The following is a 26,418-nucleotide window of genomic DNA, read 5'->3' on the forward strand; positions in this document are numbered from 1 at the left end:
GTTTGAAATGTAGGTAAGAACAATAAAATTTGTTAACTATCCTATAAATAAGCTAATAGAATATACATTATGGTTTAAATTCAGGGTATACACCAAAATATTCTATCGGAACTTGGAATGTTCTCAATCGGCGGCTCGAACACATTGGGCACATGAATATCACGATGTTCCGGGGCGACGTATACATCATGAGCTGGATAACATCTTATCACGATTCTACTTTATGTGGCATATAATAAATGATTGAATAAAGTTAATCAGTTTGTCACTGAAGTCATTGATTAGTTTCAGCATATTAATTGAAATCCGATAATAAAATGATTTTTGAAGGCCAATTAGAGGGTGTATTTTACCCATTATCCAAATCAATCCAATCCGAATAGTGGGTGAAATTTACTCCTTAAACTGACGTACAGGCCGTTTACTCTTTAATGAGTAAAGGCCCTTTACTCTTTTTATGAGTTAAACTAGTTTCTCTCAAAGTGGGTACTTTTTTACCCTTTGAAGGGTACTTTGGTCTTACAGTATACGGTTTTGAGAAAGTTAATTAAGAAGAATCACAACTTTTCTTCTAAAATTGTTTTAAAATGAATCCCTTTTTTAACATTTTTCTTACCGTGTACATCGCTTAAATTTTGCATGCAATCAGCTCGCGTTTAAATACTAGGTAGTTCCTATCAGTGTCTGCATATTTCAATATACAGTCAACAACGCCGATCCTCAGTAGGATCCGTCATCGTTGAATTCTTCTTTGTGTGAATGTTTTTTTGCCAATACATGCACGAATGTGTTAGAACGTGCATTCAGTTTTTCAATTACTTTTTCCACACTGATTCTCATCCACCTACTGACAGCAAATTCAATTCCGCTCAGGCATTAATGACTATTTTCTATCTGCTTCTCTTTCATTCTGCTGTGAATTTTCACACTAACTGTCATTTCGACTGGGTTGAAGCTTAGCGATGCTTCAACCCAGGTGAATTGACAAATAGGAATAAAATTCCCTGCAGGATGAAAGAGAGGCAGATAGAAAATAGTCATAAATTACTAAAATTTAGTCATTCTGTAACTATTAGAAATCCTTTATAAGAGAGATTCGCGGAAGCTGACACTTCTGTCAAAGTGTGAGCCAATCGAGCAGCGAGTGCTGTCAAAGTGTGAGCCAAACGAACATGCGTTATGTTTGTTTTGAACTTTTCTTGAGAAGTAATGTAATCCGTTTGAAATTATTTCGGTAAAAGTAATTTTGCACGAAGCAAGAATATGAAATATTTTTCTATTTTAAATTTTTGTCAATTCAATTTTTAGTTGCTGATGTTTTTAACTGTTTATTAGCTTGGATATGTAACTCAAAGATCTATAACGAAACAAAATACACTTTTTAGCAATGAGGAAGTCATGTCCGTGTTACAATATTATTCTCGACGCCGAGCAAAAACAGCACTGCTGGTCTGTTGCCAAATTATTCCATTTTACTTCCGCTTATCTCTCTATAAAGGATCACTAGTAACTATCCGTGTTTCTGAGTGTAGCGAGTTCGCTTCGCAATACCTTTGTTTCGCCCTTTTGAAATTATGATGTCAAGATGATGACATTTTTTTTCTCAGTGTGTGTCTTGTTTTGTAAACGTCATCATCAGTGATTATGGTCCAATGCACGAGTTCATTATCTGACGTTTGAGCGGTGCCGTGTTATTTATGTGACCATGGAAACCAGTGAATTCGGCACCGCTCAAATGTCAAACTATTGAACTCGTGCATTGGTCCATTATTGATTGAGGTCAGCTGTCAGCACATTCATCGCGAAACATGGATTGACAAGCCGATTTTGCAATTTCTTTCGAGATTTCGGTGATTTTTGCAATGATAATTGGTTTGCAATAAGTAGAACAGATTTAGTGCAAATAATCCCGTTATCTTCAGAATTTGCGATCGGTGCACAAGAAAACTAAAAGAGTTCAATCAGTTTAACGCTCGTTCCGTACATTCGCAAACTTTTTTCTGTTTGGTGATGGTTTTGGACACTACGGTCAATCAATCAGTCGTGAAGATGTCGGAAATAATCCAAAACGCACCAAGCTCCGCTTCATCAGACAGGTGAGTTTCTATGATTATTTTGGTTGATCGTTATCTTACACTGGCAAAATTGCAATACTTTTATATATTTGTCTCGACACATATTTATTAGAAACAACCTCACACATTAAATTTATATAAATGAAGTTCATTATTGTGAATCAAAAATATGTGTGAAACCACATAGTCAAAATCTATGTAGTTTCACACATAACCAGTATATAGAGGATGAACCCATGAACAACAACAATCGAATCAGACTAAATTGGCCATCTTGTAAAACGGTCAGCAGTTTGTAGGTGAGTTTGAAGTATGAAAATTTAATATTTTGCTGATTAAATGTATATTTCTAGCATTCCGCATGTCTACAATGTACTACGAAAATGATTTATTCAATTTTGGAAACCGACGCGTACCAATATCTGCAATGAAACGACGCTTTCGGAGGCTCTTCTGGCAATCAGTTTCGCATTCAATTCAATGGACATCTCCATGGAGGCAGGCCTACAGGCCGAGGAAGTTGAAAATTACCACTGGACTCGAACGTTCGATGAAAAGGAATGTGTTAGATTTCCTGCCAAAAAATATGCAGTTATTGCTCCACAACGCTATCCCTCCCGTCAACTTTATTCATTTCTTTTCACTCAACTTTTGACCAAAGATGGTAACAGTCTTATAAACAGCATAAAATACATAATAATTTAAGAAAAATTGATGTAATAAAGATAGAAACGTTTAGTGAGCAACACATTTTGTTATTTAATTCATATTGTTAAACAAAATAAATCAAAACATAAAAACGATGGACAATTGTTTTCATTTTTCGACTTTATAGAATTTATTTTTACAAATGATGGTACTAATGTGTGACACATAGTTTCAATATATTATGGAATGAACTTTTGTTATTTGTACCACACATATGTACCATGTGTCGACACAAATTGCAAAAAATCATGTGTAGCACACATGTCCACGATATGAGGATTTTTATCAGTGTATGATTTCATAGCTAGACTTGCAACAATGAATATAGAAAGATCTATTGGATTCAACAGATAGAAATATGTTCTACATTGCATAAAATATGTTTTGTTAGTTGGTAAAGGGATCTTAGGTTTTTCTTTGTGAGCACGTTTGTTTTAAAAATAGAACGCCTTCGGTAGGTATGAACAAAGTTTTGATGTAATTTTGTTATGTTGTAAATTGTTCGCTTAAGCTAACCGATGCTTGGCAAGAAAGACATGAGTGCGCAACTTTGTGTCGGAACAGATTATGCTATATCTATGGAATATCATACATTATATAAAACTCGCTGTAGCTCGGTTAACTTTGTACATAATACCCAATGTAATGAGTTTTTTAGTATCCAAAAACCAAATGAATAAGAAATTAAAAAAATCAGAACTATCATATTTTTTTTAAATTAACCATACCTATTACCTCACAAACCTTTCTGCGTAAAAACCCGCTGTGCTTGGAATTATATTTTCCAGGAAGCGGTGATTTTTTTTTTAGATATTTGATCGCTGTATTTTGTAGTGTTCTTCAAAGCAGTGTAGTGGACATCAAAGCAATTTCAAAGTTTTCTGATTTAATGATTGTATTCAAACTACTGCATAATACGACTACCAGTTTTTGAAATCATTTATACTCCAGGGTGATATAAATAATTTCAAGCTGGTGAGAAGATTACAAACTGAGGGTGAGTTAAGAGCACAATAAGACCCTTGAATATGCAATGTGGATTAGTATATGGGAAATTACATTGACGGTTTGCAGTCGACGAGGTTTTTCAAGACTTAACAGCTAGGGCGCATGCACCGGGTTGCACTAGAAGACCACGCGGACAATTTGGAAACAAATTATTTTAATACATCGCACATTGGGCTATATCTGAGGCCAGATAGCGAGCAGTGATGGAAAGTGGCGAACATTTCTTCTGAACTGGAACAAAAACAAAACCAAACGCTCCCGAGCGCCAGAGCACTGGTTTACTCGCATCTGTCGGCTCCCGAGTAACTGAAGCTAAAAGTGATTCGCGAACGTGTTCGGAGCTGTTCAGAATCATATTGTGCTTTTGGGAAAAAGCTGCTTCCCCTCCGAGATTTATGGTTTCCATAAATGGCTTTTGACTACAAACTAGTAGTTTACTGTCGATATGATCAAAGATATGATGGTTATACAATTAATTTGTCTGTCAAAACCATAATAAATCACACCTTGCTCGGTTACTCACGAGTAAAAGTTCCCGAGCTTGTTGCTACTTCTTTTGACATGTTCTCCCGAGCAGGGATGGGAAATGTACTGTAGCAAACATTTACCACCTCGACATTCACATTTTTCTACACGACCACCAAAATCCAAAGCAATCCATGACCGTTCAAAACAAAAAAATGTCACGGCTCTTCAAAACTGTAATTTTTTTCTTCGCAACGTTTTTTCAAACCCGAATGCGAAAGGACTCGAGCACAGTGTGACACGATTTTTCCGGTTTTCGGGGTTTTGCATTTTTGCTCGATAAAGGCAAGGCATGAAATTGAACTTTTTTATATGTATCGCAACGGAATGATTGTACTCTTGTTAAAGCTGATAGATTTCAATTAGTTGAAAACACAAGCGATATATTAGCGATTGAATTGTTTAACATTTTTTTCAATCATTCACCTCGAGATGGCTGCCCGAAAACGGCCGTAGTGGAGAGACAAAAACAGTCAAGCAGTGTGTGAACCGTTGGCAGCGCAACACCTGATGGTATAAGCTAGGAGAAGTGGATGAACTTGTCATTCATTTTTCTGTCAATTCATATACAAAATCTACTTTTTCTTTGACATAAATTCACTCTAGGTGAACCACTTCCCCTGGCCTATGGACCTATGCACGAGTTCACTATTTGACATTTTAGCGGTGCCGTGTTATTTATGTGACCATGGAAACCAGTGAATTCGGCACCGCTCAAACGTCAAATTAGTGAACTCGTGCATTGGTCCATTGATGCTGCTGCTGCTTTGTGTTTTGGTTGACTGGCAGAATCGTTGAACTGTGGCAAATTGTGATCACAGTTCCCAAGCCTGCTCCCGAGCAGACGGGTGCGGAGTTACTCACACCTAGCCAGCTCCCGAGTCTGTGATGTTTGATATGCGTTGGTATACACTCGTGAGCTGCTTCGTGATGCGAACTTTTCCAGCACTGATAGCGAGTCGCTGTTTAGTAACTCTATCACTTTTATCGACCTGTAGGTGAATTCCGGCGAACAATTTCTTCGAGGAGAAGAAATTTTCTTCCAGTACTCACCAGCAAGAAAATTTTCTTTTCTTCGAAGAAAATACGCGCCGGAATTCGCCTACTGATCACTAAAAAGTCAATATTTCCAACCAAAAGAGTCACTAATGTCATACTTTTTCAGATATATTGAGGCTAATTAGCCCATCATTCGTTTTGGCAGCCATGTTGACATTGCAGCTCGCAATTTTAAAGTGATGAAACTCAATCCTTATAGCTCCTAATGATCTGGAAAAGTATAACTATATGCGGTGACATGCTGAAAGTATGCTGATACTTTTTCAGAAGCGGCATTGCAATACAAACTAATTTTCTTCAAATAAAAATTAACAACTCATTAACAACGTAAATTAACGTTAATTAACTCATTAACAACGCGAACACATTTCAATGACGGCCTACTTCGCCTTAAAGTTACTTATTGGATCAGTTTATTAAACTTAACATAATATGTAGTAAAGTTTTACTGGTTTTTATTATATATTTTATTGCATACATATATCCTTCGGTTCAGAAAGGGGTATGGGCGCGTTCTGCCAACTCGGTCGAGGCATATTTCTCGTGTGAACAAGTTTCAACATGGACATTCTAAAGTGCCAGAATGAAGTTTTGTGTTTGTGGTGAGCACTTGAAGATGGGATGGAAGGTCATTACTTCACGTCCACGCTTTACTTTTACTTCTGTAGAAAATTCAATACAATAATCGAGCCTGAACATAACTATCTAAATTAACAGTTGCAAATACAATTGTCGTTCTTAGCTTACTAACATGCTGTCGCGTTAATTTTATCATAATGATCTTGTATCTACATCCGTCGAACCATTCTGAATGGCCGTTGTGAGAATATCACGAAGAACTTCTCACATGCAATAAAGCTGGATTGTCCTACATTGAAACATTGAGATATTTGCTCTTTCGGATCAATTTTATGCGATTCATAATCAGTTTCAGGGATTATTATCGTGGGATCCAAAGAGAGAATTTTGTATGACTTCAATGTAGGCCAATACTGCAATAAAGCATGTTACAATCACTAACATTTCTTCTCTCCCTATCCTTGTTTTCATATTTAACCCGTCACTACCACGAGCAATCGGAGAGGAAGAACATCCCTTATCTTAGCAGCGTAATGGCCGAGGAAACGCGGATACGGGAACGACCGTCGGAACCAACGGATCAACGAAGGATCGCAGCAACTTCCAGCTAAATAGGACAAGTATCGATATAATAGTATAATCTGGTTCAGACTTAAATAACAATTTAACATGGACATTTAAGACTATAAAATTACGTAAAAGACCAGGGTAATCACAGTAGCATGACTAAAAAGTACAAATTGTTTTAAATTATTTCGAGTAGACAGTAATAATACAATATGACACTACTTTTTCAAACAAATTCAGGATGGCTTATTTTCACAATGTTTCCTTTTCAAAAGAGCAAGGAAATATGAGTAAAACAAAACGGTGGGCGTAAAACAAATCATTTCAGATTAAATAATTAGTTACACAGGTAGTTTACTTGACTTTGTTTGTAGAAGTTTAGATAAAAAGGTGGATTCTAATTACTGAAACGACAAATCAAAATGAAGATTTAATTCGACAGACAATACTTAAAATGGAAATATCATACAAATGACATGACAAAACAAAATCTTGGTACAGCAGCGACGTTGAACAAAACTTTAATACACACAGTTCAGATGAATAGTTACGAAATGACAGATTACATGCTTTACTGCTTGTTTAGCTACATAAGTAGATCGTTTTCATGGCAGCGTAATAGCCGAGAAAACGATGAGTATAACGTTTCTATAGCCCTTCTTATTATAAATTGAAAGGTAAATCAGATTAACTAATGATTTAACTAATAACAAATTTATTCCACAGAGCTATTTACAAAACACCACACATAATACCTTCTTTCCAAAATCCTTAGGCAAAACACTTCACTACCGCTATATGTATGACTGATTCCATGTTTTTTTGACCTTACATCATTCATACATGTAGTGGAAGTCTAGAGTACAAGCAAAACTTAAAGAACCTTCTGGTCAAAGATGTTGCGTTGCCTACTTCCCAAACTCCAAAACTCCCGGTGTATTATGGAAGGTGTGAGTTTTCAAACTTATGCTGGAGACTTGGCCCCTGACCCCCTTGTACATCAATACAATAAAATAAAAAAAAGTAACACTCATATTAAATAGGTTCATCAAAATCATAAAAGTGTACAAACTCCAGAACAAGCATCAATATAGAAACTCAGTTTCATGAACAAGCGTATGGCAATTGGTAGAAGCCTCCTTATTAACCCTTTGGTCTGCATGGGGAGAAGGGGTGCGTGTCTGCTCAAAGATCAAGATCCCAGCAAATTTGGGATGGGAACGGGCATGACGTGGAAACGTCCAGTATCAACAATTTATCGAATTGTCAACTCTTCTATCTTCCTCGATGAAAACTTATTGTATGGAGATTTCAAAATTTTGCTCCCCTACCTCTTGGAACAGGACCTAATCAAAAGCTATTTGCTATTAGCTGTACCGTCAAGCCACCTTTCAGCGTGCATTTAAGAAAAATTTGCGCTTCAAAAAGTTATATAACTTTTCCAAATAATTTGAAGCGTTCTAGAATACCCTTACGTATGCAATTGTATAATAATTCAGGGAAAAATCTAAAACTAGTGATGCATAACAAAAAATTACCTACTCAAAAATTATGTTTGAAAATGTCATGTTAAGGTCGCCTTGTACCGTTCTATGTCACCATTTACCGTGCACACTAGTGCACCATTCACCGTGCGTATAGTTTTCGTCATGATTTAATTTTGTATCTTGAAGAAACGTTGTTGATGGAGCAACTATGTTGCTAGTAGTGTGCGCACTCATTTTTAAGCGTATTGAAATCTTCGTTTACAATAAAAACCATAAAAAGTTTAAAAATTGGCTAAATAATTATTTTTTCAATGAAATCGTTATAGGAGGTTTGACTGTAATGTCCAAACCATCCCATATTCACTCAAAAAACTAAATATGAAGTAGTTTAATGACATCATAACAATAAATCCAATATTACCGAATAATTTCATGCCTTTTACATGTCATGTCTACCTATCTTAAGTGATATTAATTATTCCTTGTGACTCTGGTACCTTTTACTTGTTCGTACCTACGGGATTTCTGAGCTATAAATACAGGCTGCCGTAGGCTTAGAGGAGAGACTTCCCGAACTGTAGACTGATTAACATATTATTTTATTCTCCATTCACCGTGCATTTGGGTTTCGACTGAAACACAATACAAATTCTAATTTGCATAATAATACATTGCTCATACGATGAAATAAATCTTACTAATAGTATCCACTGTGAAACTTGTTGGAAATTTTAAAAAATTTCGTACTCTAACGTTAAAATGAAAAATGTAAATTTTTGGCGTTTCTACTAAGAGTGTTGAAAAATATCATTATCAAACAGAATTCACAATGCTTTGTGATAAAAACCACTTCATTTCATCAGTTTTATCTTATTTTACTGACAAAACAATAATTTGTGAAAATTGTATGAATAATCTGTAGGAATTTGTATATGTGCACGGTGAATGGAGGCCGCAAGGTGACTGGTGACTTAACGGTACAATGCTATCGAGTTTGAGAGATAAAAGATAATCACCCCTATTCTTGTTTACGTTCGAATGGGCTTTGGATCGAACACCCGTTTACGCAAAATCAAGTGGTCCAATAGGATTCGATCGAAAGTTGGATCCACCGTAAACAAGAATGAGGATGAATGTCCAAAATATTATGGGTTCGACATTCTTGCCGTTGCCCAAACATTTTTGAGTTCATTCCCAGGAACTTAACATTTATGTCTATCACATTCTATGATGTTATGTGATATAAGAAAAATGAGAGGTCTCTGCAGTACTCTTAAGTACGTCTCATATTCCTCTTGTTGCTAGGACGTGGCCAGATCGATACGCACTTGATCCGCCCACCTAGCTCGCTGCGCTCCACGCCTTCTTGAACCGACCGGATCCGAAGTGAACACCATCTTTGCAGGGTTGCTGTCCGGCATTCTTGCAATATGCCCTGCCCATCGTATCCTTCCTGCTTTGGCCACCTTCTGGATACTGGGTTCGCCATAGAGTTGGGCGAGCTCGTGATTCATCCTTCACCGCCATACAACGTTTTCCTGCACACCGCCAAAGACCGTCCTAAGCACCCGACGTTCGAAGACTCCAAGTGCTTGCAGGTCCTCCTCGAGCATCGTCCACGTTTCATGCCCGTAGAGGACTACCGGCCTTATGAGCGTTTTGTACATGGTACATTTGGTGCGGGCGTGAATCTTTTTTAACCGAAGCTTTTTGTGGATGCCAGAGTAGGCCCGACTTCCACTGATGATGCGCCTCCGTCAGCCGTCAGCAAGGATCCAAGGTAGACGCATTCACCACCAGTCCAATTTTTGCTGCCTCGCGTTTCAGGCGGGTGTACAGGTCTGCCACCTTTTCAAATGTTCGGCCGACAATGTCCATATCATCTGCGAAGTAAACAAATTGACTGGATCTCGTAAAAATCGTACCCCGGCTATTAAGCCCGGTTCTCCACATAACACCTTCTAGCGCAATATTGAACAACAGGCACGAAAGTCCATCACCTTGTCGTAATTCCCGGCTGGATCCAAACGAACTGGAATGTTCGCCTGAAACCTTCACACAATTTTGCACACCTTCCATCGTCGCTATTATCAGTCTCGTGAGCTTCCCGGGATGGCTGTTCTCGTCCATGATTTCTCATAGCTTTATCTTCTTCTTGGAATTACGTCCTCACTGAGACAGAGCCTGCTTCTCAGCGTAGTGTTCTTATTTCCCATAGCTCTACGCGGTAGATTCTATCGAATGCCGCCTTGAAATCGATGAAAAGGTAATGCGTTTTGGAGGATTTGCCGTACAGTAAAGATCTGGTCCAGTTTCGATCGGCCGTCAACGAAGCCGGTTTGATAACTTCCCACGAACTTGTTTACTACAGGTGACAGACGACGAAAGGTAATCTGGGATAATACTTTGTAGGCCGCATTTAGAATGGTGATCGCTCGAAAGTTCTCACAATCGAGCTTGCCGCCTTTCTCGTAGATGGGGCATATCACCCCTTCATTCCACTCCTCCGGTAGCTGTTCTGTTTCCCAGATTGTGCGTATCAGCCGGTGCAGACAAATGACCAGCCTCTCCGGGCCCATCCTCACCAGCAATTTTATTGTTCTTGAGCTGGAGAATGGCATCCTTAATCTCCCTCAAAGTGGGGACTGGTTGGTTTGCATCCTCCGCCGTACTGACGAAGGCATTTCCTCCGTTGTCCCGTCCTTCATTGCCTGTGCTCTCAGCGTTATTCAGATGCTCATCGAAGTGCTGCTTCCACCTCACGCTCGTCCGTCAAAATGCTCCCATCCGTATCCCTGCACATCTCGGATCGCGGCACGAAGCCGTTGCGGGATGCGTTGAGTTTCTGATAGAACTTGCGTGTTTCTTGAGACCGGTACAGCTGTTCCATCTCCTCGCATTCTGTCTCTTCCATGCGGCGTTTTTTCTTCCGAAAGAGGCGGATCGGCTGTTGCCGTTTCCGTCTATAACGATCCACATTCTGCCGGGTCTCTTGCTGCAGCATGACCGCCCGCGCTGCATTCTTCTCTTCCAGAATCTACCTACATTCCTCGATTGGTTCCGTCGACTCCGTCCCACGTACCCGACGTTGCTCTCAGCTGCATTGTTGATGGCTGCCTTCACTGTTCTCCAGCGGACCTTCATCCAGCTCACACTCTTCCGGTAATGTAGCTTCGAGGTGCAGCGCGTATGCCGCTGTGACATCCGCTTGCTTGAGCCGCTCTAGGTTATACCGGGGCGGTCGTCGGTACCGTACGTTGTTAACGACGGAGAGTTTTTGCGCAGTTTAACCATCACCAGATAGTGGTCAGAGTCGATGTTAGCGCCACGATAAGTCCTGACGTCGATAATGTCGAAGAAGTGCTGTCCATCAATCAGAACGTGATCGATTTGTGATTCTGTCTGCTGTGGTGATCTCCAGGTGTATCGGTATGGAAGGCTGTGCTGGAAGTAGGTGCCTCGAATGACCATATTCTTGGAGGCGGCGAAATCAATTAGTCGTAAGCCGTTTTCGTTCATCAGCCGGTAGGCGCTGAACTTTCCAATAGACGGTCTGAATTCCTCCTTCTGGCCAACCTGAGCGTTTAGATCTCCTATGATGATTTTGACGTCGTGGCTTAAGCAACTTTCGTACTCGCGTTCGAGCTGCGCGTAGAAAGCGTTTTTATCGTCGTTAGTGCTTCCGGAGTGAGGGCTGTGCACATTTATTATACTGAAGCTGAAGAACCGGCCTTTGAGCCTCAACTCGCACATTATCTCATTGATCGGCCACCATCCGATCACGCGCCTCTGCATATCACCCATCACTATAAAAGGTGTTCCCAGCTCGTGTGTGTTGCCGCAGCTCCCTTCCAACACGTCGGCGAGTATGCGTGTGCTCCCGATGAAGTTGAGAGATTTACAGTTCCACGTACCGAGCTTCCAATCGCTAGTCTCTTTACGTCGCTGTGGTCTTCGCCGATTCTCCCGGTTCGTATTCTCTCGTTGATTATTCGTTGCTTGATCTTTTTACGGCTGGCTTGCAGGGCCTGACACCAACCCCCTAGATTTCCGGAGGACCATTCCCCTTAAATGTTCGGAGGACCATAGTGCGCAGTTTAACTTAGAGTCTTTCTCTGGCACTCGGACGATGATCAGCCGCCCCTGACATGCGGAACAGACGCTGTTGTGAGCCGGAGTACAGACGCTCCAGGTTTGCAGAAGCAAAAGCAACCCCCCCACCCTTCCCTGTCAGCATACGAGCAAAATTCTCACCGGGGTCGGTTACCCGATCTTCCCTAAGGTTACTCGTACCCCGGCCAGTACCGCGAGGAGGTAGCGTTTGATACCGCGTTTGATACGTATGGCACAGAAATTGTTTGCATTGGAAGCTGATTAACTCAATGAACCTGACACATACATTTCATGTGTCACTTTCATCGAATGTATTTATGATACAGAATAATGGTCTACGCTTCTGACTATGGATCAGAAGGTCTTGGACTCAATTCCCACTCTCTCCAGGGTGGAGGCATAGAGTACAGTCTACTGACTATAAAATGATTGTGCAGTTTAATCAATAGCATTGTTTGACCTACCATTTTATTACATTTTGCAACATTATTAGTATTAGTTTGTTAAATCCATACCATTTACCTAACACCTAGAGACGAACCAGCCTCGGGCTGAAAGTCTCTCTAATAAAGAAAAAAAAACCTAACACCCTACCTCATACTATTTTACCTCCCCCATGGCGTTTGCGTCGGCAGCATAGAATATTCAGCCATTACCTCTCGTATAATCGGCTTTGGATTGACTTGCGCTCTTATTGCCCAACCAAATGCAGCAAAATGAAAATGAAATTTGTTTATTAATGTTTCTATTTTTCCATTTTCTATAGTGATTCAACTGAACAAAAAGAATCAATGGAAGATCCATTCACGTCCACCGGGATCATCGAGTGCGATATTCCGAAACCTGGAGACGTAATGACCGAGTGTTGTCCGGCATCACCAACAACAGTTCCTGCTAAATCCAACCGGTCCAACTCATCCGGTTCTCAAATTCGTTCGCCGAAACCGCGCCGGCAGCGAACAACATCGGTGAATCAGAACACAATCAACTCAAACGAAGCCATAATTCGTTCGAACAATCGTACAATTTACACTGCCGGTAGACCCCCTTGGTATAATTGTGCTGGCCAACAAGTTGAACCGTTCGTAATTGGTAAGATGATGTTTGTATCTGGGCAGAGTGAATCCTAAAGTTTTTTTTAATATTCTGTAGGAATTTGTGGTGGAAGCGCGTCAGGAAAAACTACCGTCGCACAAAAGATAATAGAAAGTTTGGATGTGCCGTGGGTCACACTCCTGTCTATGGATTGCTTTTACAAAATCCTGAATCAGAAACAGCACGAGCAGGCCCTTCGAAATGAGTATAATTTTGACCACCCGGATGCTTTCGATATCGAACTGATGAAAGATGTACTACAGCGTCTTAAAGAAGGACGCAAGGTGGAAGTTCCGGTTTATAATTTTGTAACCCATTCGAGAGAAATACATACGGTAAGTCAAATCTGAGCCACAGTCGTCCTTTTCATTGTTCACTTAGGGCAGAGGTTCAGGATTAAATCTTGAATCTTAGGCAAGATTGACAAAGCCTTCAACAGTCTTAGAGCTGTCCGGGCTACGTCCTCGTGATAAGTTGGATGGAGAATGGGAAAGGATAATTTGGATCCCGGGTAAAGGTAAATTGCAAAGTAATGACAAATTTTGTTTTTGATTACTAAACTTGTTATTATTTTGTTTGAAATAAGAGTTAAAATTAATAAATATAATAACTGAAATTCATCCATGGAATAAAATAATAACGGCAAAATTAGTTTTTTTGAAGCAGTTATTGGTTTATCACAATACAGCTAATGCTCGATAACTGGGTGCTATTTAACTGGGCTGCTTTTTAACTGGGTGCTCGCTAACTGGGCTGTAGCCCAGTTAAAAAACAGTTAAACGTCAAAAACTTTCACCATCCCGTAACTGACGAGGGGCGTGCAAATGCAAAATAAGGTTTCGGCATTATTTTTTTAATTGTAAATTTGTATTTTTTCATTTAGATTTAATTTTTTTTTTCAATTCAATGTGCAATATGTCGAAATGAGAAATAAATCACAAATAGTTATTATTGCTTTGTTCTTAACTGGTTTATTGATATTCATACAAAATTCATGTGTGTACTTTAGAAAATTCATTTAAAAAAAATCGCTATACTGGATCTACAAAGCTCGCTTGCGCCATTCGTTTTCGATCAGCTTTGTTCTCAACGACCTCAAGCGGCTTACATCGGTTTCCGTTTGCGGTTGGTGCCCGGTGGGATGTCCATTGCAGGAACGAAAACTGTTTAATTCACCTCAAAATTTACAAGACGGTACGATTAAAACGCGAATTCAATGACGGAATGACACGAACACGACGCGATTCCAAAACCGAATGACGCCAACCAAAACTTTGCATCTATGTCCCCCTCGATTTTTATTTGAATGTGTGTGTGCGTTGGAATGGCAGGCCAGTTATCGAGCACTGCTCGCTAACTGGAAGGTTCTCTCAGCCCAGTTATCGAGCATAAGCTGTAATATAATAGGTATATTTTCTAGGAACAAATTTTAGTTATTCCCTCCCCTTGGTTATGCGACCTTGCCGCGATGGGAGGGCATAATCCATTAGCCCTTATGATGGAAACCAAAGGCGTAACCTGTAGTGATGGTATCACATTTTGGCATTTTTTGCTTAGAGCCGCGTCATAATTCATATGGCATAGACGCAATAATATCTCGGATGTGATCCAACGGACATTCTATTCGAAGTGGACATTAATACTATTGGCGACGTTCAGTTTGCCTTTTGCTAACCAGAATGATCCGTAGCCACACTTACTATTAGCTAGCTAGGCACATCGTTATCATATACGACGTAGGGAATACTTAGGAACTCTTAGGAAAATTACTAGTAGATTCACTGAGTAGAAATAAGTGGCAACAATTTTATTTTAATATGGTTTTTACATTACCATAGAAAGAAATATTGCTCTGTGCGTTTGAAATGCAAATTTCAAATGCGGTTAGATTTTTAACAAGGAAGGCGATGTCAAAGTTTGATTTTCTTTGCTAGGTTGGCGGTGATATGGATCATGGTTGCTAAGTATCCTTTGGTTACTTTGTGTTACCGCGTTTGAAGCCTAGATGGGCTGGATTTGCACGTCAAACGCAAACAGCAATACCTCTTTTGTAACAACGGTATAAATAATCTAATTCCAGCTTCATTTTCGCAAAATTTACAAGTAGAAATTAGGCGTTGTAAAGCATTGCATTTGCCACCGAAAAGTGAATCTTGTAGGAGACTGTAATATAAGCCTAAGGTAACTTTACTCTTCAATATTCACTACAAAAATGACTATGGAAGACGCTGAGATCGATCATTAGGGTACACTTGCTAGTTTCGAAAAATTGTTGAACAGACAAGGAACGTGACTTTTTTCTTTAAGGATATATGAACGTAATGACCAATAAATACTTTTAGCAACAAAAAATGAAATTAACAAGAACTGCTACTAAACAGCCTAATTTTGTTAAGACTTGACGACAATTGATATTTAAGACTAATCTTACGTAAAAGATAGGCCTAATCAGAATAGCACTTGAATGACAAATTATTCAAAACCATTTCGACTAGACAGTATTAGTAATGACACTACTACACTACTATTTCAAACAAAATCTGATGGAGCTGCTGATTTTCACAATGCTTCCTTTTCTCAGAAGCAAGGGAATATGGGTACTTTTCAAAAACTACCACGTCACAATACTAATAAAAAAGCAGTGTTCATGTGGGCACCATTGCCTAGTCCGTCTGAGTATTGGTCCTGGTAGAGGGGAAACTTGGCAAAAGCCAGACCGAGGGTTCAGCCTTGACAAGTTAAGCTGTCAGGCAGCTCCAACTGAATACCATACAAAAAAAAGTTATTATTTTCAAAGTTTACACCTACCTTAGCTCTGTCAGAAATATGCTATAGAAATTTAGGTTTTTCTGTCAAACGAAATGCGAATACCGTAAAATGCCCTAATTCTGCGCATTGGTCCGAAAATCCTCGAAATTTGTGAAAATTTTAAGATTTTCCCGTATTGCTATCTGTATATGATGATTATACATCACAATTGCATTGAACAATTATCAATAACAATCAATTCCAATTTATTAGAAATATTCTAAAATGCACGGAACAAGGGTCTTAGGTGCGCTGAATTACGGCATTTTGCGATAGTTCCTGCTTCATCTTGGAATAAAAATTATAATTAATTTGTTTTCTTTTATTTACAGAAAACCATGTACGGAGCGAATGTAATTATTTTTGAAGGTATTCTCACCTTTCACAATCACGAAATTCTGAAAATGTTGGACATGAAGATTTTTGTTGACACGGATTCCGACATCCGCCTTGCGAGACGCTTGAAGCGAGACATTCAACAACGTGGTCGTGATCTGGAAGGAGTTTTGAAACAATATTCAACCATGGTGAAACCGGCATACAGTAGCTACATAGCACCCACAATGGCACATGCCGACATCATTGTCCCACGCGGCTCTAGCAATGTCGTTGCCATCCAACTGATCGTTCAACATGTTCACACACAGTTGCAATTGGTATGATATTTTCCTATAATGTTGTTTAGATTTTTCACAATTTCTATTTATTTCAAGCGAGGATTTAAATTACGAGAAGCGTTGGCACACTCTTATATTGGGCAACCAATGCCCGATTCATTAAAATTATTATCAATGACACCTCAAGTAAGGGATCCCTCTAAAATTAATTATTATCCTTATCATGTTTCTTTAATAATTATTGTGCGTCTTCTAGGTAAAAGGTCTACACACCTTTATTCGTAATGCAAGTACACCTAGAGATGAGTTTATATTTTACTCAAAACGTTTAATCAGATTGGTTCTGGAATATGCTCTCAGTCTACTGCCATTCAAAAATGTAGAGGTAGACACTCCACAGGGTGTACCATATGAAGGTAAACGGATGGCATGCCAAAAGATTTGCGGCGTGTCAATTTTACGTGCTGGAGAAACCATGGAGCAAGCAGTCAGTGATGTCTGCAAACACATTCGAATTGGAAAAATTCTTATACAGACGAATCAACTGACAGGCGAACCTGAGGTGAGTATCATATTGAGTATTATGGCATTGACGTAGTCACACACCGATCTGGTGACGCCAATGCTGAGTATTTTTTAACTTTGAAAGTACGAGTCATAACCTAGGCTACTGTAGGCCAAGTGGGTAACGAAATTCTTATAGTTGAGGTTCTTGAAATCATAAAGACTTTAAATTGAAGCAAATGAGGTCGTGCATTCTTCGGGGTGAAATTATAAAAAAAAATCCACGTGCACGGCTGAGATTCGCACCCTGGACTCTTGTATGCTAGACGAGCGCTTTACCAACTAAGTGGCCCAGTAGCTTAGTTGGTAAAGCGCTACATGCTAGACAATGCAAGTGTCCTAGGGTCCTAGGTTCAAATCCCAGCCGAGCACGTGGATTTTTTTCCATAATTTCACCCATAATTTATTCTTTTTTTACCACACTTAATTAGTTAATTTATTTAATAACCATGCGGATTGGATTACCGAACTTCTCAATATTTGTTTCAATATACCATCAGTGCACCAGATTCCGCTCATTTAAGGGAAGTCATGTGTCCAAATGTTTATTAATAAATAACTATTGTGTCGATCAATACTATTTTTATGTCACAGTGTAGCTCCAAGTATAGGTAATCAGCGGCATAATAAAAAGAATTTGATAAATTTTTATAAAAAAATATTTAATTGCATTTGTTACTGCATGTAAGTGTTCCTATTTCCGCTCACGGTGAACAGATTTCGTGACGAACTTACTAGAAAAATGCATAATTTCAAATTTCGTTATTTATCCTGATATTTTCTGTGGTCAAACCATATCTACTAATGCAATAAAGAAGGCTGTATACTAAAATCAACATTTCTTTAAAATTTTGTTCAATTTTTCGCATGAGCGGTTATTGGAACACACACAAATTCCTAGTGGCCCAATAACCGCTCACGAGGTCTTATGTTTTCAATATAAAGAATTATTTTATCAAATGAAAATAATGTCAGACGACTTCATATGAAAGTTGTTAATATTGCTAGAATATATCCGTTCGAAAAATGTTGACTTTTGACACGAAAAATCAATTTTTACACTAGTGAGCGGAAATAGGGGCATGAGCGGATACTGGTACACTGATGGTACCGTTTTTGTTTTAAACTTGATTGATATTTCGGAATTTAAAACGAGATGGAAAATTTCTGTCTACGAGAAAGTTGTTCAGAGTGAGCAGAGCTTCCCCGAAGGACCCTGCAAAATTCCGTCCGTTTTGAATGGTATGATTGGATTAAGGCGTTGTCAAACGGACACATCACGGTATTATTGCAGTACCGTAATCCGGGGTATCATTGATCAGCGGGGTAACATTGATCGGATTGGCTCATCTCGTAATAAGTTGGTATCATCATTTATTGATGAAACATTTCCAAAGCATGAATGTTACTTCTCTTTCTTATATTAATGAGCTACTGAAAATTAAGATTTTTGCAAAAATTGCGTTAATTTTATGCGTAAATTTGTCAAGTTTGCGAAGCAATGATTTCAATGGTTAAGAATGACACTACCGAAGATTCATGTCTCACATAAGTTCTGCAAGCGATATGAGCAAGGAAAATACTATTCTCACTAAAAATACCATCGCCAAAAACGATTCCGCTGTCAAAACTTTTATAAGTACCGTAAAACGGGGTAACTTTGATAGTTTTTTCGAAGAAAACATGAATATTTATGCATTCTGTTTCGAAGAATTACAATTTATATTTTTAAAACAAGTACTGACATCCTAGCTATCGATTGCAGTTGATAGATTTCCAAAAGATTTAATTTTTCATATAATCGAAAGTCGGTTTTCTGTTTTGGGGTAACTTTGATAATGGAGCATGAATCGAACAAAATTGAATGAATTACGGAACATTTATAGGGCGTTGCATATCTCTAGGCGTTTAACGCTGTATGGAAATTTATGACTTAGATTACAAAAATGGTTCCAGTTTGTAAAAATGGTTTTCGCTAAGAGAATTGAGACCGAATTCATGTTCTACTATAACTAGGCTGTCAAGGATAAGTGACGAACTATTTATGATTTCACGAAATAGTGATCATAGAACAGATTGTTTGTAAGCGTTGTAAAAATGCTAAAATCCTATAAATTTTAAATATTTGAATAAAAATCCTCAAATGCATTTGATTTCAACGAAAATAGCTTTGACATGAAGTATCACACTAATACTCTTTACTTTTGCATTCGTTTTGCTTAACTGATTAACAGAAACTTCGTTATTTCGTTTAATATGTTAAGAGTCTCGCACTATCAAAGTTACCCGCATTATCAAAGATACCCCGTTTTACGGTATGCTCAATTAGGCAACATTAACGAAATAAGCGAAGTATGCACTTCAACAGAAAAGTAATGGCCTATCTCGATGCGTGGGAAATTTCTTGCAAGAAATGCTCAAGAAAAGCATTTTTCTTTGATCGCAGTACGCAGTCGAAAAGAAATGTCATTTCAAATGGAGCTCACTGTAGGAAATTTGTTGACCATTTCTTGAGCAGAAATTTGTACTTTTCTTGAGCGGAACAGCATACTTAGCTTTACTGTTAAGAATGTAGAATTCCCTTAGGAAATTGCCTACCTTTAGGCGTATTCCGCTGTTTGAGGTGTTTTTAATTTTAAAATAATTCAAAAAGATTAAATGAGATGTAAGCGTTTGGACACCATATTCGGCTTCAGGGGCCATGATTTATGCAAGTAACGACATTTTCAATATTAACGATCGTTGTTTACATGGATGATCAATGTTACCCCATATCAGCTAAATGAAAAAATCACATAAAACATTTTTGTAAACATGCTTAAATCTTTCAAAAAACAAAATACAGTATATAGTCACGAGCTATGGGTGGCAGTACTTGTATTAAAAATATAAAACTCACAACATTTACATTTTTGGATAAAATATTTAAGGAACATCCTAAAAACTGATCAATGTTACCCCGGATTACGGTATCTCATAAATTATGGAGCGGTTCTGTCGGGACAATTTTCCTTGCTTCCGTTCAGAAATTTCAAAACATTCAAATCTTTCCTGATTTCGTATTTAAGTCCAATTTTAATATTTTCGGGAGCTCCTTCCGAATTTGTTCCTCCTTAGGAACAAATTCCTTATTCCTCTGGGAATTTCTCTACTTCCTAAAAAATACCTCCATTTGTTCCTCAATGAATTCCTTTCTTAAGTTGCTCAAGGGAATCTTCCATGGATTTTCCAGGAGCAATTTCAAGTACAACCCCAGAGCTTCCTTTTGAAGTTGATCTAGAGATAACTTAAGAATTTTGCCTAGGGATTCTTTCGAGAAAAAAAAAATGAATTTTACAAGGAATGCTTTCATCCATAACTTTAAGGAATCCTTCACAAAATCTTCTTGTAGTTCCACCGCGGGTATATATATTGATTTCTGGCATAAATCTTCTCAAGTAATTTCCTCATGGTTTCTTTCAAGACTGCCTATATGGATTCCTTTAGGGATGCTCTTCGAGATTCCTTCAAATATTTGACCAGAGATTCCTTCACAAATGTTTCTAAGTATCCCTACCTAGGTAAAACTATCAACATTGATAAATTCTGGACAAACATTTGAAAAAGGCTCAAGAGGACTCGAGCCTTTTTTCGGAAACGTTGCTGTTGAGCCCATTTTAGCCCGCCCACGCAAACTAACACCACTATCAAGAAGATTAGTGTTAGCTCTTCCTGATAGTGGTGTTGGTGAGTGTGATCGAGTTGAATTGGGCCTCACAGCGTCTTGCAAAATCATTGTTTAGCAATGTCTATGTGCCCTTTTTTTCAATTGTGACACACTTGTGGTATACGTATTATGGTACAATTATCTTGAAATGAGTTCCATAGTGATAATAGATTACCTGCTTTGCTCTTGTCCACAAATGGTCAGCAGGAGTTTTCAAATTTGATTTATTATTTCATTTATATTTTTTTTCCTTTGATAGATTTCCGTTTTTTCTTGTTTACCGCCTTGTCACTTAAGATTATTCCCAAATTCTATAGGTCATAGTTTCCCAAACTGTGGGTCGCGACCCCTGGGGGGTCGTGAGCCAGTTTTTAGTGGGTCGCGAAAAATAAATCCGGTATATTAAAATACCTCGGGGCAAGTGAGAATACGGGGTAAGTGGGACCTTCCGTCATAGCTCTTTTAGGAAACGTTTTTCAAGGGGGCATTCTTCTAGAAAGTTGAAGATACAATGATGAGGAATGTATTGTTCGTTTAGTTAAGGAATAGATTCTCGTGCACATTTTCAACGTGGAAACATAAATACTCACACGTCAGTTTATATGGCACTTTCATAGAAGCACACACCTTGCATTCAATGTACAATCCAACATAATGCGTTACATGTGCGTTACGTGTTGGTTTTGTTAGCTACGACGCCATCCAATATATGGCAAACATGGTGGGAGAATATTTTGGTGTGACAAAATTATTTAGGTGTGAGTCTATTAGAGGGCAAAATCCTCAATATTTAGTACAAACAATATTGTTATTTTTATTACCATGTGCTCCTTGCAACAGTTGTCAGCTCAGCGTCATTTTCAACTTGCATGATAAATTGTCACATTCTGCATTGGCTCGCAAAAAATAATTGTGCAATAAATCGAATTACCATCGGCAAGTTACAACTTTAAGTATTATAACAAGCTGCTTACGATAAACAGGTATATTGTTTTCATTTCATATGAAATTTCTATGGTCTAACTTACCCCAAAATATATTAATACCCGGGGCAAGTGGGACCTATCAAAACTAGCACCAGAATAAAATCTTTTCCTACACGTTTCAAACATTTTCTTAGAGAGTACCATTTAAACATTCAAACGAATGATTTTTATCAAAAAAAAAAAAAAAAAACAATCTTATATTACGTACTTGCCAAAAAGTGAGAAAAAATGCCAAATTTCGATGATTTTTTTTTTTAATTTTTATTTTTAAAATATTTATTAGTTGCGGAAAACAATTCCATCCCATTAAGTGGTTTTCGCCATGCATAACAAAAATAACAGAACATATTCAAAAATTCGTCAATTATTAAAAGTTTACTTGCTGCTTTTCGATTGATAACTTATAAAGGATATATTTTGAACATGTTTATACCTCTTTGCGCTTTTTGTGTCAAATTTTCAGTTAGAATTAAATGCGAGGTGGCGTATTTTTAAACTTAGGGTTTCTTCCTAAAACGTTACGTATTTTATGGTTGATCCCTTCTGTACATAAAATATGTACTCAAAATAAAATATCTATAATTTATCAATCCTATTGTAGCAACGGTTGACTTACTGATGTGGTTTTACGCACGAAACTGGATGTGTCCCACTTGCCCCGTTTAGCGAGGTAACTGCGTCTAATGGCTCATTGTACATCTTTCCTCTAAGGTTTTCACAATTTCGAAATTATTCGAACAAATTCATGCACAAACCAGCAAATATGTTGCCAAAATGTGACCGTGTTGTTCGATTTGCAAAATATTGACATTTGTAAATTATTCTGAACAATTTGTTTGAACTATCGTTTTTCTATGTCCCACTTGCCCCGGGGTACCTTAACCCTCTAATACCCAACCCCGCCTTTAGACGGGGTACACTTAGGAATTTTGTGTATTTTTTCGTAGCTCGGAAATTAAAATGATTTTATCTTTGGCCTAAACCTTGACTCATAACATGCATATAAGAAAAGTTCTTTATGATTTTTGAAACTTTTTTGTATTATTGAAAATTGTTTGAAAAATTGTATTCTTATATAACCTACAAATGCCTGGGATACATTAAACGTGTATTATAAAAAATCGTACCTTTTATATTTTTCTACGATCAACCTATCACAGAAGAAGAGCCTGATGATATTGAAATGATTTCAAATCCGTTTTTCCGTTAGTTACACGGAAAATAAAAAATGTTCAAGAAAAAATTTAAAAAATTCATATTTTCAAAAGTATAGTAAAAACTCAAATTTTTATTATTGTCAAAAATCAGTAACCAGAAGAGGCTTCAAGAAAAAATTGAAAAGGATAGGGATGTTCAAAAATAAAAATAATAAAAATCAAAAACCAAAATTCAAAAATTTGCGAAGAAAAATAAATCATTGGCCAAACCGTGTTTAGAATGATTTTAAATAACGAAAAATAATATTTAGATCGAAAACAAAAATTTGGGTATTAGAGGGTTAATTTATATCCAATTTTGTTTATGTTCCCTTAAACATTGGCCACTGGTTGGAACTTATTCATCATATTCTTACTAAATCATTAACACAATGTCTTCCAGGGATCAGACATTGGATCAGTCGGCACTATCGAAACTATTCTAAGGCTAATATTTAAAGCTAAAACTTTTGATAATTATTAAAGAAAGGGTCGTGAACAATAGAACTACTGACAGCCTTCTTTAGTCGCTCTTTCTGATTAAAACTTATTTATTCTGCAGTCGAACTTTCATGAGCCAAAGGGATTATCAGTACATGAAAATATCGAGTAACGGAACATGATTTTTTTAATTTTTAATATGGTTCACGATGAAAAAAATATTAACGAACCTTCATGCTTCTCCGATATCCGATACGCAAACCTTCAGCATTAAGGCTAAGATTTTGTGATTGAAAAGATAAACAATATTCTGTCGTAGAAAATTTCCCATCCATTTTGTATGGGACAGTTTTTGCTAAAAAATTTGCTCTTCACGAATTAAATTAAAACAATCCTTAAATCTGAAAATGTCCAGTTTATTTTTCGACAGAATATTATCAAACGTTCGAGGTGGAAAATATCAGAGGTACATGCAACTTCGATTACAATCAGAATATTGATCTCGTGTGGTTCCGTGATTCAATATTGAGTAATGGAACAACGACTTATAGAGGTATGACTTAATCGGAAAGTTTTACGAGAATTTAATCAGTTCTAAATAGAGTTTTGATAGATGTCGAGACATTCAAACAATTCTTAGTGTAGTTATAAGAATTTTCTATGTTAATATTTTCATATTATAACAAGTAGTTGCGAGTTAAAAAAAAGGATTTTTATTCACTGTAGTTTTAATCAAGCATAGTGCATGCTATTGTCAATTACGTCTTGTGATCACATCCCATTCCCAACAAGTAAAAAGTAACCTCAGAAGCTTCAGTACAAAACTTGTCTCTGGACAATTTATCACTGGTGGGTCGCAAGGAATACACTTGTTGGCTAGGTGGGTCGCGCAACCTAAAAGTTTGGGAACCTATGCTATAGGTAGTGATGCCACATACACCGATTAATCCGTAATTACAAAAAGAAATCTGTGTTCTTGTCTACAGATATCTGTGATCACAGATAACTGATTTTTGTTTGGATGAAAACAGTTTTTTTCGGGTATTTGCGTTCGGGCGAAAAGTAGAACAATGATTTCCATCATATATCAACTTCTATTGCATCTGCTGCAATTTTTCTAATTTTCCTGTATTTTATATCTATTTCAGTTGTATTATTTGCGTTTACCTAAAGACATCAAAGATTATAGAGTAATATTGATGGATGCAACTGTTGCTACCGGTGCTGCTGGTAAGAGCGTACATTATTGTTATATAGTCTATAGTTGATGCATATTATTCTAAACCATTTCAGCAATTATGGCCATACGGGTGTTGCTTGATCACGATGTTCCAGAGGAAAATATTATGCTAGTTTCTTTACTGATGGCCGAGATTGGTGTTCACTCTATAGCATACGCTTTTCCCAAAGTGCAAATCGTAACGTCCGCGTTAGATCCAGAAATCAATGAAAAATTCTATGTCATCCCCGGTATTGGAAACTTTGGAGATAGATATTTCGGTACCGAACCTACTGACACGGAAGTTTTATATGAATAATTTGTTTAATCAAAAATAACTATGTGAATAAAAACATGTATAATGTTGGTGCAGAACACATGACAAACCCCTTCAGCATCTTCTTTTGCATCACATTGATCGACTACATCTACCGATACATATTATGTAATAAAGTAGCTTTTTCATTAAAAGACAAAATTTTACAAAAGCGAAAGTACTGTTGATCATTGTACAAATAATACTTTATAGCATAGGTTCCCAAACTTTTAGGTTGCGCGACCCACCTAGCCAACAAGTGTATTCCTTGCGACCCACCAGTGATAAATTGTCCAGAGACAAGTTTTGTACTGAAGCTTCTGAGGTTACTTTTTACTTGTTGGGAATGGGATGTGATCACAAGACGTAATTGACAATAGCATGCACTATGCTTGATTAAAACTACAGTGAATAAAAATCCTTTTTTTTAACTCGCAACTACTTGTTATAATATGAAAATATTAACATAGAAAATTCTTATAACTACACTAAGAATTGTTTGAATGTCTCGACATCTATCAAAACTCTATTTAGAACTGATTAAATTCTCGTAAAACTTTCCGATTAAGTCATACCTCTATAAGTCGTTGTTCCATTACTCAATATTGAATCACGGAACCACACGAGATCAATATTCTGATTGTAATCGAAGTTGCATGTACCTCTGATATTTTCCACCTCGAACGTTTGATAATATTCTGTCGAAAAATAAACTGGACATTTTCAGATTTAAGGATTGTTTTAATTTAATTCGTGAAGAGCAAATTTTTTAGCAAAAACTGTCCCATACAAAATGGATGGGAAATTTTCTACGACAGAATATTGTTTATCTTTTCAATCACAAAATCTTAGCCTTAATGCTGAAGGTTTGCGTATCGGATATCGGAGAAGCATGAAGGTTCGTTAATATTTTTTTCATCGTGAACCATATTAAAAATTAAAAAAATCATGTTCCGTTACTCGATATTTTCATGTACTGATAATCCCTTTGGCTCATGAAAGTTCGACTGCAGAATAAATAAGTTTTAATCAGAAAGAGCGACTAAAGAAGGCTGTCAGTAGTTCTATTGTTCACGACCCTTTCTTTAATAATTATCAAAAGTTTTAGCTTTAAATATTAGCCTTAGAATAGTTTCGATAGTGCCGACTGATCCAATGTCTGATCCCTGGAAGACATTGTGTTAATGATTTAGTAAGAATATGATGAATAAGTTCCAACCAGTGGCCAATGTTTAAGGGAACATAAACAAAATTGGATATAAATTAACCCTCTAATACCCAAATTTTTGTTTTCGATCTAAATATTATTTTTCGTTATTTAAAATCATTCTAAACACGGTTTGGCCAAT

The 26,418-nt window shown here is 37.4% G+C and overlaps 1 protein-coding gene across 1 annotated transcript; it reads left to right on the top strand.

The window, feature by feature from the left end:
• The first annotated feature begins 1,766 nt into the window (after window positions 1-1,766).
• LOC5574636 (uridine-cytidine kinase-like 1) lies at window positions 1,767-25,247 on the top strand. The gene is made up of 8 exons (XM_001661501.2): window positions 1,767-2,096; window positions 12,888-13,213; window positions 13,274-13,551; window positions 16,357-16,680; window positions 16,738-16,827; window positions 16,898-17,203; window positions 24,683-24,764; window positions 24,828-25,247. Exons 1-8 carry the CDS (start codon window positions 2,011-2,013, stop codon window positions 25,070-25,072), a joined length of 1,737 nt encoding a protein of 578 aa, XP_001661551.2. The 5' UTR covers window positions 1,767-2,010; the 3' UTR covers window positions 25,073-25,247.
• The last annotated feature ends 1,171 nt before the right edge of the window (window positions 25,248-26,418 follow it).

Source organism: Aedes aegypti, chromosome 2 (assembly GCF_002204515.2).
Source record: "Aedes aegypti strain LVP_AGWG chromosome 2, AaegL5.0 Primary Assembly, whole genome shotgun sequence".
In the NCBI taxonomy this organism is placed as follows: Eukaryota; Metazoa; Arthropoda; class Insecta; order Diptera; family Culicidae; genus Aedes; species Aedes aegypti.